The 19,341-nt window shown below is 37.6% G+C and overlaps 1 protein-coding gene across 2 annotated transcripts in view; it reads right to left on the reverse strand.

Moving 5' to 3' along the window:
* Positions 1-1,128: 1,128 nt before the first annotated feature.
* CD247 (CD247 molecule) overlaps positions 1,129-19,341 on the reverse strand; it is a 40,398-nt gene continuing 22,185 nt past the window's right edge. For both annotated transcript variants that reach the window (XM_039335658.1, XM_039335657.1), the window contains exons 2-8: positions 8,908-9,011; positions 8,210-8,266; positions 5,802-5,888; positions 5,246-5,281; positions 4,259-4,315; positions 2,645-2,680; positions 1,129-2,330 (exon numbers count right to left, since the gene is read on the reverse strand). In XM_039335658.1, the coding sequence (XP_039191592.1) occupies positions 2,265-2,330; positions 2,645-2,680; positions 4,259-4,315; positions 5,246-5,281; positions 5,802-5,888; positions 8,210-8,266; positions 8,908-8,919 (351 nt within the window). In that variant the 5' untranslated portion in view covers positions 8,920-9,011 and the 3' untranslated portion in view covers positions 1,129-2,264. The remainder of the gene's footprint in view (positions 2,331-2,644; positions 2,681-4,258; positions 4,316-5,245; positions 5,282-5,801; positions 5,889-8,209; positions 8,267-8,907; positions 9,012-19,341) is intronic.

Consider the following 19,341-nt stretch of genomic DNA (forward strand, 5'->3'; position numbering starts at 1 on the left):
GGAACTAAATTTGACATGATGTAACTTCTGTGCAAGCATTTCTGTTTTAAAGCTTGTGGCCCAGTGTGGTTTTGAGACTTTTAAATGACTCCATGTTTCATGTTCCCCAAAGTTCCTATTCCATTTGACTTATTTAATCATTCAAAAATTATGTTGATTTTAACACTAGCATGCTGCATAATATCAATCTGCAGCATCTTTATTTTTTAGAATTACTTGAAACCTACATGCATTCTATAAACTTTTTTAAAAAATAGAAGTAATGGTCAGCTACTGCATACCAGTGTTTTATTTGGACAAGCACTCACCTGCCCAGAAAAAAAAGGTAAGTACAGGTAATAGTATTCTATAGAGGATAGAAGCATTGCAGGTACAGTAAAATTTTGTAGGCTTGACCAATAGTTAGCTTTCTCCTAGCTCTTTCCTGCCATCTAGTGATCTGTTTTTTGCAGTCCAAATCTGGTAGCCCTAGCATTATTGCTAAGTTGTCCAGGGCTGCCATTTGTTTAGGAATATTATATATATTATATAGGTCATCCTATATATGGCAGCTGATCAACCAGTAGATGGCAGGAAGACGGGGTTTTTGTATCTGCTCCTTCTAGTGCAGGGGTGTCAAACTGCCAGCCTGCGGGCCGATTTCATCATACCGGAGCCGCGCCCATCCCATTGCCAGCAATGGCAAAAAAGCTCCGGTATGTTGCGCAACATCATGTGATGTCGTGAGTTTGACATGTCTGTTCTAGTGTTCCATTTTTTGCAGTTCAGATATACCACTCTACACTGTAAATGGAAAGCCTATCAGCACCCATTTTGTCATGGTGTTCAAGATATAATCTCCACATTCAAATTGTACCCACACATTCCAAAGGTAGGCAGGCACTCAGCTGAAGATGATAAAAGGGTGCAGCCTCCCAGGCAAATTCCCTGCTTTCCTTCTTGCAGACCTTAACTATAGTTCACAATTTTATTAACCTTCTTAAAATGTGATCAGTAGTAATCAAAAGAAAGCTTGTTAATGATGTCTGGTCAAGTTGTAAGTTTTTGTATTCACTGTAGTTAATATGGGTTGAAGTATGAGATATGTAGTCACTAGGAACAATGTACATAATGAAGCAACAGACAATATACTTATCCATTATTTTAATCATGCAAAGACAGGCATAAACTGTACTGGTCCACTTCTTCATAGCACAAGAGTATTTTTATGATTACTGTTTAGTGACATCCAATATATTTTAACTATTCAAAAGTAAGACTTTTGTTCTTTGACAGAAGTACAGTAGTTCTAAGCCAAAACTAGTTTTGTTGCTTTATTAAATGGGCTAGTTCTGTGTCCAGTTTTTTTGTTTTTGTTTTATTTTACTTGCAGACTTCATCCAAACATACTGTATATGCCGGCGTATTAGGCGACCCGGCGTATAAGACAACCCCCGTCTTTATAGCCGGGCCGCATTCCTAGAACGTCATCTTATACGCCAGAAACTACCAGTATTTCCGGTGTATAAGACGATCCCTGTCTTTGGCGCAGATTTCAGCACTCATGGAAGTCGTCTTATACGCCGGCATATACGGAAGTCGTCTTATACGCCGGTAATAGTAAAGGCTATTTTTGATGCTAAAGAAAATTACATTTTGTGGATAATGATCCAAGCTCATGAACAGAACTTTCTATTTTCTCATACACTGCAATTCAAAGTACCATCATCTTCAATATAAAAAGATATCTACCTTCGGTTAAGTTCTGAACTATTTAATGATTTGAGAGTTATCAATTTTAAAAAAATGACAATTTTTGTCATCCTTTGCCACCAGCCTTGCTGGTATGACTGATAGATTGTACAGTAATCCAAATTCCTGGAGAGTGATAAAAGGTTCCAGACTATATTCTCTTCCCCTCCCCTTTCCCCCAAAAGTTCCCCAGCTATCTTCAATTAAAAATACCTTACAAAACATCTATAGGGAAAGAAAATATGTTGGTTATCTTTCACCTAAGGAAGAAAAATAGTTTTTCTTATTTAACTACGCAGTGAATAGCAGTCTCAACTTCTGCTCCTAAACATGAGCAACTATACATTAAGCAGAATCTTTAAACATATGTACATTTTTTTTAAAAAAACCTAGGATGTTATTTGGAAATATGGGTTTTGCTGACTGTACAATAGCATTCTTCAAACAAGGCAATGGCTTTGCTGAAATGAACTGTCCTCTTTAGTTGCTACCATTCCACCATAAGGAATGTTTTTTCCTCCTTCCAGTTGTAACTAATGAGAATGCATTGGCTTCATTTGAAGGACATTGTATGTGTCCTTTGTTGCTTGGCTGAGGCCCTGATAAAAGAGAAAATATATGATTAGAAAACAAATAATTAGACTTTATTAACCATAGATTCAGATTCAGTGTTGCCTTTAGCAAGGGTACTAAATCTAAGGTCTGACAGCAACATTCGTAAGAAGAAAAGAATCCAACTACTTCCTAATCATCTTCCCTTGTCCATCTTTCTTGCAAGCATAGGCAGGCAATAGGACCAAAAGTATTCAGAGAATGAAGGGGCGAATAAGAACAGTGGATAAATTGCTTTAGACAGATCTCAGTGAATTAAGAGTTAAAGAAATTACAGGGAGGGGTTCTGTTGTTATCTTACCTGATAAAGAATATCATTGCCTTTGCCACAATGTCTCTAGAAAAAAAAAGGCCAGGATTAATAGACTTCAAGGGAGAAGTCAAGTGGGGAATTAGTCTGGAATCTCTACATAGGCACAGGAGAGCAAGATCAGACCCTTCCCCTTTGAATGTCATTAAACCTTGTCTAGCCCAGGTACAAACCACCAGTCTATGAATTGTATTATAGGCATGAGCAATAAAAATACTGTAGCTAACTGAACTCTTCTGTGGTATAATTGTTCACACAACCAGCATGTATTTATGATGTTTGCAGCATTCAGGGTCACATGATTGCCATTTGCAACCTTCCCAGTGAGTTTTGATAAGCAGTTAATGGACAAAGCCACATTTGCTTAATGTTCACATGATTCGCTTAACAACTATGGTAAAAAGATTGTAAAGTCAAGTGTGATTCTCTTAATGACCACATCACTTAAATGGAAATTCTAGCTCTAATTATAGTCATAAATTGTGGACTCCCCGGTATTAGCCTGTTCCATCAAGGGCAACATTTTTGTGATTCTTCTTCACAATTTTACCCAACTGACAGAGATACTATGAAAAAATTATAATCAGAAAACACTAACTACAAATTTGTCTTCTGTTTTGCACGTCTATTGTAGATAAGTTTATACTGATAAGACAGCTTCTCCCTAGCTGGTACTTTCAAATGTATTGAATTAATACTGTCATTATTCTGCATTATGCAACTGTAGTTCAATGCAGCTTAAAATAGGAGGCCCCAACCCCGGGTCCACAGCCCGGTACCAACCATGGCCCTTTGGGAATTGGGCCACGCATGCATGGGGCAAGTGTGTGAGCACGTGAAGCTTCATTTGTGCAAATGGTGCGCACATGTGCAAAACCGTCTCTTCTACCCCCACTGCTGCTGGTCCCAGAGCCAGAAAGTTTGGGGACCGCTGGCTTCAAGGATAGGACTGGGAAAGCTTGAGTAGAAATGCAAGTATAAGATTTGTATAGATGCCCATTTTAAAATACAATTCTGGATGGCTCACAACAATAGTAAAACCCTGAATTATGAAAACCATAAAACATAACCAAAAGCCAGCACCTCACTCATCTTGGGATACTCCAAACAACCAATTTAGAGCAACCACATTCTACCCCAACGACTGGGTATGAAGCCCAGAAGGCTAAACTAGCAGGGGCCTGCCAGAAAAGGCACGCTTCAGAGATCCTACTAGATCAGGGGTTCTCAACCTTGGCAACTTTAAGACTTTAACTGGCTGAGGAATTCTGGGAGTTGAAGTCCACAAGTCTTAAAGTTGCCAAGGTTGAGAACCCCTGTATTAAAATGGCAACAATTCAGGGAAGGAAACTGGACGTATCTTCCTACCTGATAGGCAGAAACCCCCAGGGACAGGCCGTCCCATCCCATGTAAGATATTAAAAGTAATAACCAGTATCTGGAAGAAATGGAGCCAGGGCAACTCATGCAACAAAGGTATAATATGGACAAACCTTGAAGTACCCACTCATCCAGAGAAGTGCAATCCTGCCTAGAGTCAGCAATGACAAATTGATGGATGCAGCTACCTTTTGTGCATCCAAAATGATAGAAAATGTCACTTACCTCTCCTTTCTTTCCAATTTCACTGTATGCTTCACCCATCTTATCCCGCTGTAGGGACTAGCCATGGAAAACCATAAAACAGTATTAGTGAAAAGAAAATTAAGAAAAATCTTAATTTTCTCTAATGCCTTTTCTTATAGTTTCTGATGTATTTGATTAATCTTTTCACTCTGGCCAGTATGTCCTTGCTCTTCCCAGCCCAAATTGTCAGAAAGATATTTCCAAAAATGTGTTTATGGCTGCTATTCTAGCAAAACATTTACTCTCCATTGCTTTTTCTTTGTCAATCATTATCTCAGGCACTATTTATGCAGATTTGAGAGCAATGCTATTTGGAAAGCAACCATTCCCCATATTTTTCCCCAATCTGGGATTTGGTCAAACTATAAACACAAGATTTGTTGCAATAGAGGAAGCCCAGGTTTCCTATACATGCTCAATAGTTTATTTTACAACATAGAAGTTAGATTCCTCTGATATAGACAGCAAAATGTCCACAAAAAAGCTGATCAATAATCTGATAAACATCTCCCGAAGTCCAGAGAAGGATGACTACTAACAGCTGTTCCTGCTCTAACTTAATCCTTTCAGGTAGGTCAGGTAAAAAAACCAATCCAGAAAAAAAAAACTAGAATTCTAAATCTTCAGTAACAGAAGCTTGAAAACCTGACAACTTTCTTTCCTATTAAAGGAAAAGAAAGGCAAAATGGGGGCAATCTTGAGTATCTTGAGACTCATAAACACATAAAAAATAGACTGGTTGATTTTTATTTAGTTATATTCCTTTCTGCATCATGTGAAGAAGTAGTTGTGTTACATCCCAACATAGATAATTTTTTTTTCCAAAATCTTATTCACAAAACTCTGGAAAAGGTTGCATATGAAAACAACTTCTTTCCAAACACACACTCACACATATCCTTTCAAAATGCTGTGGTGGATGATTTAAGTAAATTATAATAACAGTCGGTTCTTGGATCTACTCACAGTGTAAACTTTGTCCTGAGGTTTCTTTCTTCTGCGCTAGAAAGAAAGAAAAATTCTCCTAATCATTCTTATATATACCAAATCTGAAGACAAAAGAGAAGGCATGGTGGGAGAGCTGACAGAGCAGTTATATCAGTGGTTCTCAACCTGTGGGTCAGGACCCCATTTGGGGTCGAACGACCATTTCACGGGGGTTGCCAAACCACGCTGTCCGCCATTTTTTTCCCTTTTCCCTAGCTGTCCTACTCCTTCTTATTGGTGGCCACACCCACTTGGCCACACCCCTGGGGGTCACCACAACACGGGGAACTGTATTATGGGGTCACGGCATTAGAAAGGTTGAGAACCACTGAGTTATATCATAGTGGGAGAGCTGACAGAGCACTTGCATCAACATCCATTGCACAACTCTGTCATAACCATCAGAGAAATCAGTTGTAGATTGATACTATTCATTCCTTAAAGCACAAGGGGGTCATGGTCTTGTGCTTCCTCCACCAAGCTATGCCTACATGTTTTGTGGCAACTCACTGCACAGAAAAGATGGTGAAGATACCTGGTTTTCCACAGCCATTTCAAGATCTGTTTCTGTTTTTTTTACTGCCAGAGAATCATATTCATCTCTGTGTCCGGTAGATAGTTTCTGAAGGAGAAGAAAAAAAGAGATACTACTAACTACAATGTCCAATTTCCTCTTGAGCTAACCAATTTCCCCCAAGTTAAGGATGGGTAATTTGGTTTTAGGTGAAGCACTAGACACAAAAAGTAAGGTAAATCTGTATATAGATAATCTTCAATTTACGATGGTAATGAAGCCTGTCCATCACAGTCATAAGTTGTGACAATTGTACAAAAGTTTTCGGTGTTTAATTTTTTCCCCATCTTTTCAATTATATTTCATATGCATGAGTATCTGCATACACACACATACAAACATATTTACAGCAATACCTGTTTATGATGTAGTTTTCTCATTTTATTTAATCTTTGGAGCATCCTTATTTTCCATCCAAGGATAAATCTCTCACACATTAAGTGCTCTCTGTCCCTTTTTATTCACATGAAATTGGAAACTTGTACAGTATATAACTTCTCATGAACCGATTTCATCCCTAACTCTGCTTACCTAGAGCTTTTCTAATCTCATCTTAAATAGTCAATGCTCATTATTCAGCTATAAAGTTATCCCAGTGTTCTTTGGTAAGCATATAAAATACTCTTTAATGTTGCCTTAAACCTCTTATTATATATTCTGTGAACCTTAAGCAAACAGGTGATACTAAAAAGGAAACCAAAGCCATCACATACAAAGTTTTCATAGCAGCATCTCTAGCTGACATTTTCCTCCAGCAGGACATAGACAGTTCTTCTAAGAGATAATCAAATATTGGGGAATGGGATTTTCAGGAATACAGTGAAAATATTGAGAGAATGTGCGTCCTTCTTCAGAAAGCTTACTGAATAAGCAAAATCCTATATCAAGTAAACCACTACAATTGCCTTAATTAAAAATGAGCTGTATAACTATAGCCTGGAGGTTCTCCTATAATTGCACACGAGAACCTCCCCACCCCTTTTACTTGGCATTTAGTAATTTTGGCAGAAGAAGGTAGCAGGGAATCCCTATACTATACTAAAAGGAATCATTTTGACTTGGTCCCCTGAATAAATCTCACTGGATTCCGCAGGCAGATTGATATCTCAATTATCCATCTTGTATGTTACCTCGTCACTTTATTTGTAGGTGCCAAATTATATAAGACAGGGCTTTTCAACCGGTGGTACATGTACCACCTGTGGTACATTAACAAGTGGCAGGTGATACACAGCCCTGCCTAGTCAAGTGTAGTGGGGGAGGGAAAGAGCAGCGCAGGCAAGGACTTACTGAGAGAGTCCTCTGGAGCTGCAGAGTGGCTGAGAAAGGAGGAGGAGGGGGCCGGAGACAGGAAAGGCTATAAAAGGAGGCAGTTTGGCCGGGAGAGGGAGAGAGAGAGAAAAGCAGCAGCCTTGGGAGGAGGGGGAGTCCGCTCTAGCTGCACCGAAGAGAAAGAAGGAGGAGGAGGAGGAGGGTGGGAGAGGAGAGAAGATCAAGATGGCCGGCCATGAGCCAATGTACAACTGCTGGCAGCAGCAAACTGGGAAGAAATGCACGGGGGAGGGGTCACCCTCCACGAGGAATGAAAAAAGGCAGCAATGGCTGGAGGTGATGTTAGCTTCTATTGCTCTGCTATTGTTACCTGTAAGTTTTGCTGCAAGGGATTTTGAAGTATTTTTCTTCTGAATGAATTTTGCCTGTAGCATTTCTTTACTTATGAATGGAGCCATTTGGGGGGGGCTGCCTTAGCCGGCAGCCAATACTTACTACATTTTTTGTTACTCCTTAACTTTTCTTTCTAGCCAGTAGCTAATTCTTAAAGGGGAATGTGCCTTTTTAAGCTAGTTCACTCAGCAGTTTGTCTTTTCTGTCTCTGGAGGCTTTTCCTTGTTTGATGAATATATGGAAGAGAGAAAATATGGGGGGGGTTTCAAATTCTTCCTTCAGAAGGAGGTGGTCATGAGAAAGAGGGAGGCAGGGAAGGAGGGAGGGAGGGAAGTAAGTCCCCCTTAGCACTTGGCCACCAGCAGCCCTACCATTGACTTTGCTTGTCAAAAGGTTGCAAAAGGAGATCATATGACCCTGGGACACTGTGACCATCATAAATATGAATCAGTTGCCAAGCATCCAAATATAAATCACATGACCCTGGGCATGCTGCAATGGTCATAAGTGTGAAAAATGGTCATAAGTCATTTCAGTGCAATTGCAACTTTGAACAGGTTTGGTGTTTTTTTGGGGGGGAGGGTCATCAAGTTTTTGACACCTTGCTAGGTGGTACTTGAATATTGCCATATCCTAAAAGTGGTACAATCGGTGAAAAGGTTGAAAAGCCCTGATATAAGAGACATAAAAAATTCACTACTTACATTATATATATCATTTGCATTTTGAGAAGGCTTGGATTCAGTAGAGCGATTGCTTAGCTGGAAAAATATTGACAAATATGTAATATAAGAACTTTTACTCACAAAACTGTCCATTTCTATTCCAAAGGCCACTAGGAATTTATAAAATAGTGTCAGTATATTACTAAGCCTTCAGCGAACACTATATATTAGCTCTTTCCAACTGGACACCCTCCAAATGTATAATAATAATAATAATAATAATAATAATAATAATAATAATAATAATAATAATAATAATATCTCCTCACTGATGTGGAACTTCAGCTTCCATAATACTGCAAGGCAATGTGGCCACTGCAGGATAAAATCCAATATAGCTAGGAATCACAGGATTGGGGAAAGTGATGCAAATCTGCAAGATCTGAGAGTAACAACTAATAATGTAGGGAACATTTTGACTGGGTATTGAACTTTGGGATAAGATACAGAAGGATAATCTTTCTATAATAGTTATATGAGGGACATTGCAGTGTTATAGAACTGTTGCACTGAAAGTTGATTTCAGGAGTAATTTCTCTTAATTTTATATCATTAAGATTTACATGAACATTCAAACATACAATCAAAAGGATTAAAGTCACAGGGACCTTTTTTCCTTCAGGTTCCTCTGTGTTTATGTAAAACAATAAAGAAATCTCTTTCTGAAAATATCTTACCTTTACTTTCATGAAAAGGGCTGTGATGATGATAGCATATATTAAAAGGATCCCATCCAGAATGTAGCACAGCTTTGGATCTGCTAATCCCAGTGCATCAGCATCTATTTTGTTTTGTTTAAAAAAAAAAACCCAACAACTAATGGGTCAGTTCTACAGAGAAAGGATTTAAAGCAAACCATGAGCACAGCTTTCCATAAACTAGTACTCTCAAGATTACAATTCCTACTTTCTCAACCAGCATGCCTATTGCTCAATGACTTTTAAGCAATTTCCATTTTTGTCATCTCATGGGGATATTAGAATAACAGTTACACATTGCCATGCATGTTTTACAGATCTGGCTATTATTAATAAAAAGGTAACTTGTTGCTGAGGTGATATAAAGCCCTCGTTATCATTTTACATAATAATGGTTCAATGATTCTAGAGCACGAATGTCAAACTCGCCACATCATATGACGTGTCGCGATGTATCACAACTTTTTTTGCATTGCCGGAGCTGGAGTGGGCGCAGCCTCTGCATGATGCAACCAGCTTGCGGGCTGGCAATTTGACATCCCTGTTCTAGAACATCCAGGTTCCCCAAAAAAACATCACACTAAAATCCCAGTAAAATTAATGGGCCATAGATCATTGCAACTACTGTAATTTGTCCTACTGGTTTTCAATGGATCATAATCAACACCAACTTTTTCAAGATTTGGCCCATGTTCTTTATTCCAAATACAATTGAGGCCAACATTTAATGATTCAATAATACTATTTACAGCAGAAATAGGCAATCTTATTTTAGCCAATCTTATTTTTGTCTTTACGTGATATTGCTAAGGGCTGAAACCCTAAAGATCAGTACATTAAAAAAGAAAAACTTAAGTGGATTACATATATACTTTAATTAAATATTAATCCTTTATATAATAATTTCCCTTATTTGTGGCAATTAAAAATTATAGTTCTTCAGCAGCATTAAGAGGAACTGTGAAGCCCACTCAGAATTTTGTTTTGCTCCCTGATCTAGAAGTATTTCAATATTTGTTTATTATTTATTAGATCCATAATGTGTCTGTTTTGTTACTGAGAGATCTCTAAAACATGCATCCAATATCTAAAGATATTTCACTTCACGCTGCAGTATTCTTCTTCAACTTGTGGCGTGATTAAAATATTGGACTTAGACAGAAAAAACCCAGGTTTATGCCCCCACTTGTTCACAAAGGTCACTGGTTGACTTTGGACCATGATTCTCAGCCCAACTTACTTCACAAGGCTGTAATTATAGGAATAAAAATAGAGGCGATCTGCACATATGCCACCTTGAGATTGCTGGGGGGAAAGGGGGTTAAATACACCAAATAAATAAGCATACTTAAAAGCAGCTGAAATGTTATCAAAAATACTTATTTGTTGTAACATATGAAATTATCCTTCCAAGGTTCTGGGCAGTTTTTTGTTCTAGATCCAATGTAATTATTTTTAGAAATGTTTACATCAACTGCATTGAAGAATAAGCATGCCAAAGACCAACTTTCTCTTCTGTTGATACCACAGCAACAGCTATTCAACACAAAAAAAAAAGAAAATAGCTACATTGGATATTCTTAACATAGTCAGTGGCTATCTTCATAGATCATGCAAGTATGGTTAAATACATAAACCCTACTTGATTCTGGTCACATAAAATATTAAACCATAGCCATGTTTTGCAAACCACAGTGGTTGAATATCTCTGTGTGCATGCTGAGTCACAAACTCTATGTTGTTTATAGAGTTCAGAGAATCCATTTTTCACTCATTTAATTTAGAAGAATATGACACAATTCTCTAATGTCCAACCATCTCCCTGTTTGATATTCTCTGGAAACTGTAACCTTAGTTTTAGTTATTTACCTTGGCATTACTCAGTTAAATAAGCAATGAAAGCACTAAACTTAACTTTCAGATATATTAATTAGTCAACATTTTTCTCACTTGATTTTTTTTCACTGATACTATTTGTCACTGTCAAAATGCTTTGAAATATATTGTCCACTGGAATCAGTGTAGATCAGGGGTCCCCAACCCCCAGTCCAGCACCGGGCTGTGGCATACCAGCAACCTGTCACGCAAACAAGCGAAGCCCCATCCACTGGATGCAGGCAGCACATGAAACTACGCCTCCTCTGGTCCGTGGAAAAATCTTTCTCCACAGAACCGGTCCCTGGTGCTCAAAAGGTTGGGAGCCTCTGGTATAGATCGTGGTATACTTTTTTTTTTTTTCCAAACTGACGGTCCTATTTGGTCTATCAATAATATGAAATGTTCTTACTCCAAAAATAAGATAGGTGGGACTTAAAACAAAAACTAAATTGTATCTAATTGAATGGAAATTTAAATTAAAAACTATGCAATTGATGCCATCATTTTCATATATGTTTAATAGTTTTTCCATTTTGTCATGTTAAAATATAATCAACTGGAATGTTTTGGAGGATCTTTAGAGGCTGTATCCAAGGTTTTGGGATGAGAGCAGTGTCTTATGCAGCCCCATAAGTGTAAATTACACATCCCTGGTATAGAGAATGCTAAACTAGATGAAAAAAGGATAAAGTTTTTATCAGGATAAAACTGTTTTCTCTGTTCCATTTCTACTGAGCAAGCCACCTGCCTTGTGGTTTTCTGAGTTGAGAGATTCATTTAGGCAGGATTCTCACAGCTGTCTCATAGTACCATCTATTATCATACTGCTATGCTGATGTAATATAAAGCCTCTCCTCATTGCTATTATTTTTGGTACAGTGATGGTTTAATGGTGCTATAGGATGCTATAAAATCAACACTGCATTACTTTGCTTAAAAAGATGCCACAAACTCACTTTCAGAAGAAACAATTGAATGGAAACACACCTTTAAATCTGTATTTAATCAACTAATAGATATTTTTCCATTCTCTTAGATACATACAAATCTGGCATCAAAGTACTCATTGATCCATTGAGATGAAATCCACTCCTCTTTTGTTTTCATGAGGGTCATTAAATTGAATAAAACATCACCTTGAAAGAAACTTTATATGCTAGAGTTAAAATGGAGCTCAGATTGACATCAGCATAGAGTTCCCTTAATTGATTGTGGTATGCACTGTGGTTACTCAGAAATGTTTTCAAACCTCTCCTTTCAAGACTGACAGCTGGGGCTCCTTCCTGCAAGGTTTCCTTTGCTAAGTTTCTGTATGAAGATTGTGTATTAGGCCAACGTAGTTCTTGGACTGACAAAGGGGGAAAGTTTTGGAACAGTAATAATATTAATAATTAAGACTGAATTCCAGGAAAAAGGAAAACAGATGCTGAAGAAAGGTAGGTCCATTCTCCTCTTAGAGAAATACTCTTGCAATTTACTGCAATCTTCATAGCAAATATTGAGCAAGCATGCAAAGCTGGAAGAAGCATTATCCCCACATATGTCATCTAGGTTTGCAAAGGTGTCCAGTAGCAACCAAATACATGTTCCTTGATGATCTGGAAGAGCCTTTGCTAATAGATTCTCTCCAAATGCATGTCACTTCCAGACTTAACATGCTCACACACATTACTGAGAAATTCCACATATGCTCAAGTTAGTAAAGGCTACTCCCCCTCCCCACACATAAAAAGAATCGGAGAACAACAAAGTATTCCCTCAAACCACTTGCCAAATGGAATTCAGTTCCCAGAATTCTTCAACAGTCATTACTATCGCTGAGAACTGACGTCCACATTTGGAGGGCACCCTGGTTTGGGAAGGGTGACCCAAATTAATGCTAAAACGTAATGAACAAACAATTTGGCTTATATCCCAAATTCTTGGAACACCAAAAGTCAGCATGCCCTGACGCTTGTTATGGATGGCTCGTCTGAATTTTCGTAATGTTTCACAGTAGACTTCTAAATTGAGGGTCAAACCATGCTCCATGAACTTCACTAGCAGTACTCCTTTGGCATCTTCACATTTGGCGGGATATTCTATGGCACCACTTCCGGTGTGGTGTTGGTTCACAATAATGCTTGCCCGCACCCCGCTAGACCACCCAAGAACTTTTGAAGCAGTTCCATTGGGATGTTTTTGATCACCCCCCCCCCATAGCCCAGATTTAGCACCAAGCGACTACTACTAAGGAATTTCAAACATTGTAAGATGTTATGACAAGTGGCTCAATTTGAATGGCAATTATGTCAAAAAGTAATGTAATGCTGTAGTTTTCTAATGTGTATAATAAAGGTTCTGTATCTGCGAGTGTCTGTCATTGATAACCAAATGGAGGCTTATTTCTGAACTGCCCTCGTATATAACCTACAATAGTTGTGTTCATAGTAAGCGAATCAAGTAAGCAAACTATAGTGTATTATAGAAAACACCATTGCTTGTATTATTCTGATCTTTGTAGGCTATACCTACACATTACAGTATCCGAACATTTTTTCCAAGGTCTTTATTACTGCTCTACACTGCTGGTCTGAAGCCCTTTTCTTGGTTACTTATTTCTTTATTGTTGATAGTTGATTCTAAAAGGTGGGACATTATCTACTACTTCAATAATTTTATCATCGATTGTAAGGCTGGTTGTTATACCTGTTGTCATTAGTTTGTTCTTCTTAATTTTAATCCCAGACTCCAGATGTGTCTTTTAACAAAGGAAAAAAGATGCAACCTCATTTTCTCCACTACAAGATTTTTGACAGAGTGAAGAAATAAATCCAGATTGAGCTTACCCTTCCAAACAATCAAACGATGGGATTCTTTTTTTTTAATAAAAATGTTTAATAAGTGCAAAGATTTCCAGAGCCAAGACATATTTTATTAGCATACTGATGTTACCTCATTCAATGGCTTGAGGTAGATCTAAACAGGAGCAGGGCAACTACTGGTCTCTGTGGAAACTCACAAAGCAGGAACAGGATTTCTTCCTGTAATCAATACTGATTGGACCATGCCCAAAGAAGAGAAATAGCACAATACAGTAAAATCCACTCCCAGCCCCTAAAGTCAGTTCAAGATATCATGAACAATGCTATCAAAAGCTGCCTATAGCTTCTCACAGTCAAGAAATAAAATGGATATACCACTCCCATCCTGCTCAAATCACAAGCACAAGCGATGCTATTTCAGTCCCATCCAGGTCTGAATCATAACTGAAATGGTTCTCGAGTACTTTGAAGCTGCAACATGGCCATCTTCTCTACAACCTTCCCCAAAAATGGAAGGTTGGAGTCTGGACAAAAATATTCAGTACTGTTGGGTTTGATAATAGTTTCTTGAGGAAGAGATAAGAAATGGTGAGAAAAAAAGGAAGAATTCACTACCATTAAAACCCAATCACAGATCACCTCCAGAAGGTCTTAGCCAACCAAGATGGATATGGATTAGATAGCAAAACTAACAATTATGAGAACTCTTAATGTTACTGAGGTTTATTTCCATTCAATGAAATGTGAAAGTGGCATTCCCACTCATAAACCCTCAATCAATGGTTCTTGTTTGGGGGCAAACCTGAGTTCCTTGTCCATGTTCAAAGTTTCCATGGATTTTAAAAAAATATACTGACAATATTCCACCAGTAAACTATATGAACTTTCAGGTCTTCTTTGTAGGTATATGTACCCTCACTGAGTTATTATGCCAGAGTATTTCCTATTAAACCCACTGTGTTTCTATGAGAGGTGATAGACCTAGCTAGCTGAAGGTCAAGAAGATCAATGGGATGGCCCTTATTAGTGCTTGGATGGGATGTCTCTAGGAAGCACCAGAGAAATAAAAGCTGAGAAATAGAAACTGCATCCTAGAACTTCCTACTGTTGCCATGTCTACTGTATGAGGTCATTACTGTACTTTTTTTTTTTTACATTTCTATTAATCCACAATTGCATTATGTCTTAGGGACATGGAGCTATATTATGTGAAACTTCACCAATGAAAACAAAAGGCCTAGACGTACAAGAATTGATCATTCTTTAGCAATTGATCTTGCTAAAGACCATCATCTCATATTTGTTTATAAGCATCTAGAGTTGAAAAAGCAAGCAAAAGCCAGTGCTTTACTTCTTTTCCTGATGCAAAAACCAACCCCGCCCCCTCAACCACAGCAGGAAGACACATGAAACCTGTAGAGCAAAGTAGAGCTATGTCACACCAATGTTGAGTTGCTCTTGTGGGAGTACTATGCTTATGACATCCTGAAAGATTTCCTCATACAAGATCCTCACTAGGTTTTTTTCCCCATCACCCATTGGCTGATGGATTTCACTAGTATGAAAGCCACTTCCTCAACAGGGTACAACCTTAAGTTATGCCCAATGTGACTTTCACAGCTAAACTTATTGAAGTGCTGCTTGGTGGGAAAAAAGCTGAATGAGACATTAAGGCACGCTATATCGAAAAAGTAAAGTGATACAGTGCTCTAGAAGACATATCTTTAGCAAAATTTTAAAAAATAGGGAAAAGATTAGAAACAAACTCAGGATGGTAAAAACAGAAGAACATAGACAGTGAGGCCAAAATTCTACCAGTTAGGAATAGATTCCACTGAACTGCTATATTGTACTTATCAACAAACAGATATGTATTATTTGGTGTCTTCATGTGCACCAGAGATATTATTGCTGTCTTGAGCTATTTATCTAGAGAAACTGAACTTTCCAATTACTTCAGATATCAATAACTGAAAGCTCTGTTTTGTCACTGCAGGACACTTGTAACTCCAGGCAGAAAAGCATGGAGCTCTTCAGACCAATTCCCAGGAAATTGTGGCTTTCCGCCACAGCACCTGTGGCGGAAAAAAATAGTTATGACTGCCTTAATGGCTTAATTAAAACTGTGGCTATACCTATTTCCATTCACACTTTTGTTCCTAAAGGATTATATCCAGCAGGAAAGAAACAATATAGAGATACCTTATGATGCTATTCTTTCAATAATTCTTCCCTTTAAACTCATCCTTATCTGTTGTTCTTCATATTTATTAGGGCCCTTCTTTACCATTTTTTTCTTTTTTCATTGTATTCAGCCTGCCTTTCCAGACAATCTAAATTTTGCAGCTTAATTGATTTCCCAGCCAACATTTATTTCCTTTTTTCTTTTCATGGTATCTTCCTTTTTATCCTTTTTAAAAAGAGTATATAAAAGCTTACTTGTTTTTTTGTTTTTGTTTTTGATAAGGAGAAAATGCATCTCACTGAAAATACGGACATATACCAATGCCTGAATGGTGAACAAGTAGAGGGCTCTTATCAAGAAGAATAGGATACACACACACACACACACACACACACACACACACACAAAGATATAATTACAAACTGCATCAAGCCATAATATGTTGTGTTTTGGCTTAACCATTATATGAACCCAGTAATTGTGTTTATAAATCAAAGCCTTGATTTCTGTGAGGAAGAACAAATTCAAAATATGATTTAGAATTTGAAATGATCAGATGGATCAATACCTTTGACTTTAACCTGACCCTAACCCTAACCCTAATTAATTTGTTAAAATATATTCCCCAAATTTATTTGTGCTACCCTACATTATCTTATTTAAGACTCTCAGCAAAGGAACAAATAATTAGGATTAGTAAGAAGGAAAGGTATGGAATCAAATAAATATTCTGTCTTTGATCTCTCACGAAAGCTTGTTTATGCCTTAATGCATTGCATGAATTCAATTATTACACTTTTTTCAAGAAACTACAATTAAAATAAACTGTGTCTTATTGCAGAGGTCTCCTACATCTTGGAGATCGTCCATACTTCAAAATCTAAACCATAGTTACAGTACTTACTCTGAGTACTGCCCCTAATAAATATTTCCAGTTACAAAGTACAGGTAGTCCTCCACTTACAACAGTTCATTTAGTGACAGTTCAAAGTTACAACAGCACTGAAAAAAGTAACTTTTGACCATTTTTCACACTTATGACCATTATAGCATGGGATCAAACACTTGGCAGCTGACTCATATTTAGGACAGTGGCAGTATCCCAGGGTCATGTGATCACCTTTTGCAACCTTCTGACAAGCAGTCAACGGGGAATCAGATTCACTTAACAACTGTGGCAAGAAAGGTTGTAAAATGGGGCAAAATTCACTTAACTCTTTCAGTTAGTAACAGAAATTTTGGACTCAGTCGTGGTTGTAAGTTGAGGGTTGTCTGTAAGCATGTATCAGAAAGCAAGTAGGTGCGGTTCCTCACCTTTTCTAAACTCCCAAGATCTCTCTACATCTATGGTTCCCTGTATTTTTTTTATGACTAAAAGGGGAAACTTCCTAAGAATTGGGTTATAGATTCCTACCACTTTAAGTTGGAACTTGTTAGTTTCCTACTGTAAAAAAAAAAAAGAATTTAAAAAAAAAACACCAGGTGCCAAGAGAGGTGTCCATGGGCACATATGAATTATATATCATGCTTGGTACCCAGATTTTAGTGCAATGTGAGAATCCACTCTATAGAAACCTAAGCAGTTATCTTTTGCATTTGCACCTAACCCCAGCACAAACATTCTTGGCAATATATTTTTTGTGCCATATCCCTGTGGCAGTCTTTGTCTTGTCCCTTTCCCAGGCATGGGATGATCTTAAGGCTGTACCAAAGTTAAAATAGCACTTTCCCTTTATTCCATATCATCCACGCAGTATATCAGTATGTATCAAATCTGCTTTATAACTCTGGAGGAGCCCATTGTGGATTATTACTTTGTAGTAATGAAGGGGGATTTGCATATCCCAATACCCCTAGAAGCTACACCGTCAGGAGGGTACACAGCCAGAAGGATCAGCCATAGATAAGGGATCATACTAAATATGATCCGTTACAAAAATAAATTATAATCTACCCCAATATTGTGTAATTAAAACCAAATGGACATTCACAACCAGAACAATGACAACATCATACTGGAAAATGAGCAGCGTTCAGCAAGCTAATGGAGAAGAGCAGGGGCAAGTATGAGACATGCTAGTGGTTATAATGTGGCTGGATTAAAACTGAAAGAATAGCTATCTGCTGATGTGGTCAGAGGCAAAAAGGAAACTCAGTGCTGTGAAGATGTATACTACTGGTAGTCGAATCAAGGCAAACCTGATATTGTCAGAGGAGAAATGTCAAGCTTCAGGACTGACATTCTGGGGTCAATGGATCATACATGACACTGGAGGACCAGACTTAGATGGTAATCCAGAGCCAATTTGATACAGTGGATAAATTGCTGGGCTAGAAATCAGGAAACTGAGTTCTTGGCATCCCTTAGGCACGAAAGCCAGTTGGGTGACTTTGGGCTAGTCATTCTCTGTCTGTTTTTAGCTACCTCACAGGAATGTTCTTGTAAGAAAACCTAGGAGGCAAGAATATTGCATATGTTTGCATTATAACAAATTATTAGAATCATAAATAATAATTAAATAATTAAATATATACATATTAAATAATGAACCTATTGAAGAAAAAGTCATAAAAAAGAAATGACACAAATATATGGAAGAATGATATAAAAAGATTCCCAAATCAATGACATCTATGAAAGTTTGAATACTGAACCATAGCCAGACATTTTAAAAAATGAAATTCAATTGGCTCTAAAAATAACAACATGGCTGCAGGGACTGATGAAAAAATGGATTTGCCTTGGGTTCTCTAAACTAAGCATTTTCAATTAGCAGGACTCAGGAGGCAGTATACAATCAACAATCAATAAATAATAGAGAAAGAGAGAGCCCCAACTTAAAATGTATTACATTGCATATAAGGCACCTATAAAAAAAGCATTACTGAACTGGAACAATTTATTTCCATCCAGCAGAGAAAAAAGCTTTGTTTAATAAATGTATTCCTACTCTGATCCTTTGCAGCTATTTTCTGTATTATGTACAACCCCAATAAATAATATTAGGTATCTCATTAATTCAATTTTGTAAGTTAATAGCCACCATTATATTTGTCGGGCATAAAGTAGCTTTTGTTTTGCCAAAATACTTCAAGGTATGTGACATAAAAAACTTATTCAATCTTTTCAAAAGACAGCCAGGATTCTTCTTAGAAATGGTAGAAAATGGTTCCAATGACTGATTATTTTAGGTTTTGCACTGATGGTTTTGCATTTATGTTACATGGACTAGAGATGTGTGTATCAAAAAAAAAATTGGAGGAACAATCTGCAGCTGCAGGTGCAAGCAAGATCAGAGAGCAAAATCTGCAGATAAAGAGATCTGCATTTGGAAAGGACAGACTTGACATCAACAAGGGCAAATCAAGATTAAGGTGTTGTCAAATCGATCAAATCAACAAAATCAAGAAATCCTCTGACAATAGTACATTAATATTACCCTTTGAAAGAGCACATGGAAGCCAAGATATCAGAAGGTCTGCATATGATAGAGGTCAAATAGCTGTTGAACTTAGCAGCTTAATATAGAATCTGAAAAACAATTA

Source organism: Crotalus tigris, unplaced genomic scaffold, assembly GCF_016545835.1.
Source record: "Crotalus tigris isolate CLP2741 ecotype Arizona unplaced genomic scaffold, ASM1654583v1 scf7180000017646.2482762, whole genome shotgun sequence".
In the NCBI taxonomy this organism is placed as follows: domain Eukaryota; kingdom Metazoa; phylum Chordata; class Lepidosauria; order Squamata; family Viperidae; genus Crotalus; species Crotalus tigris.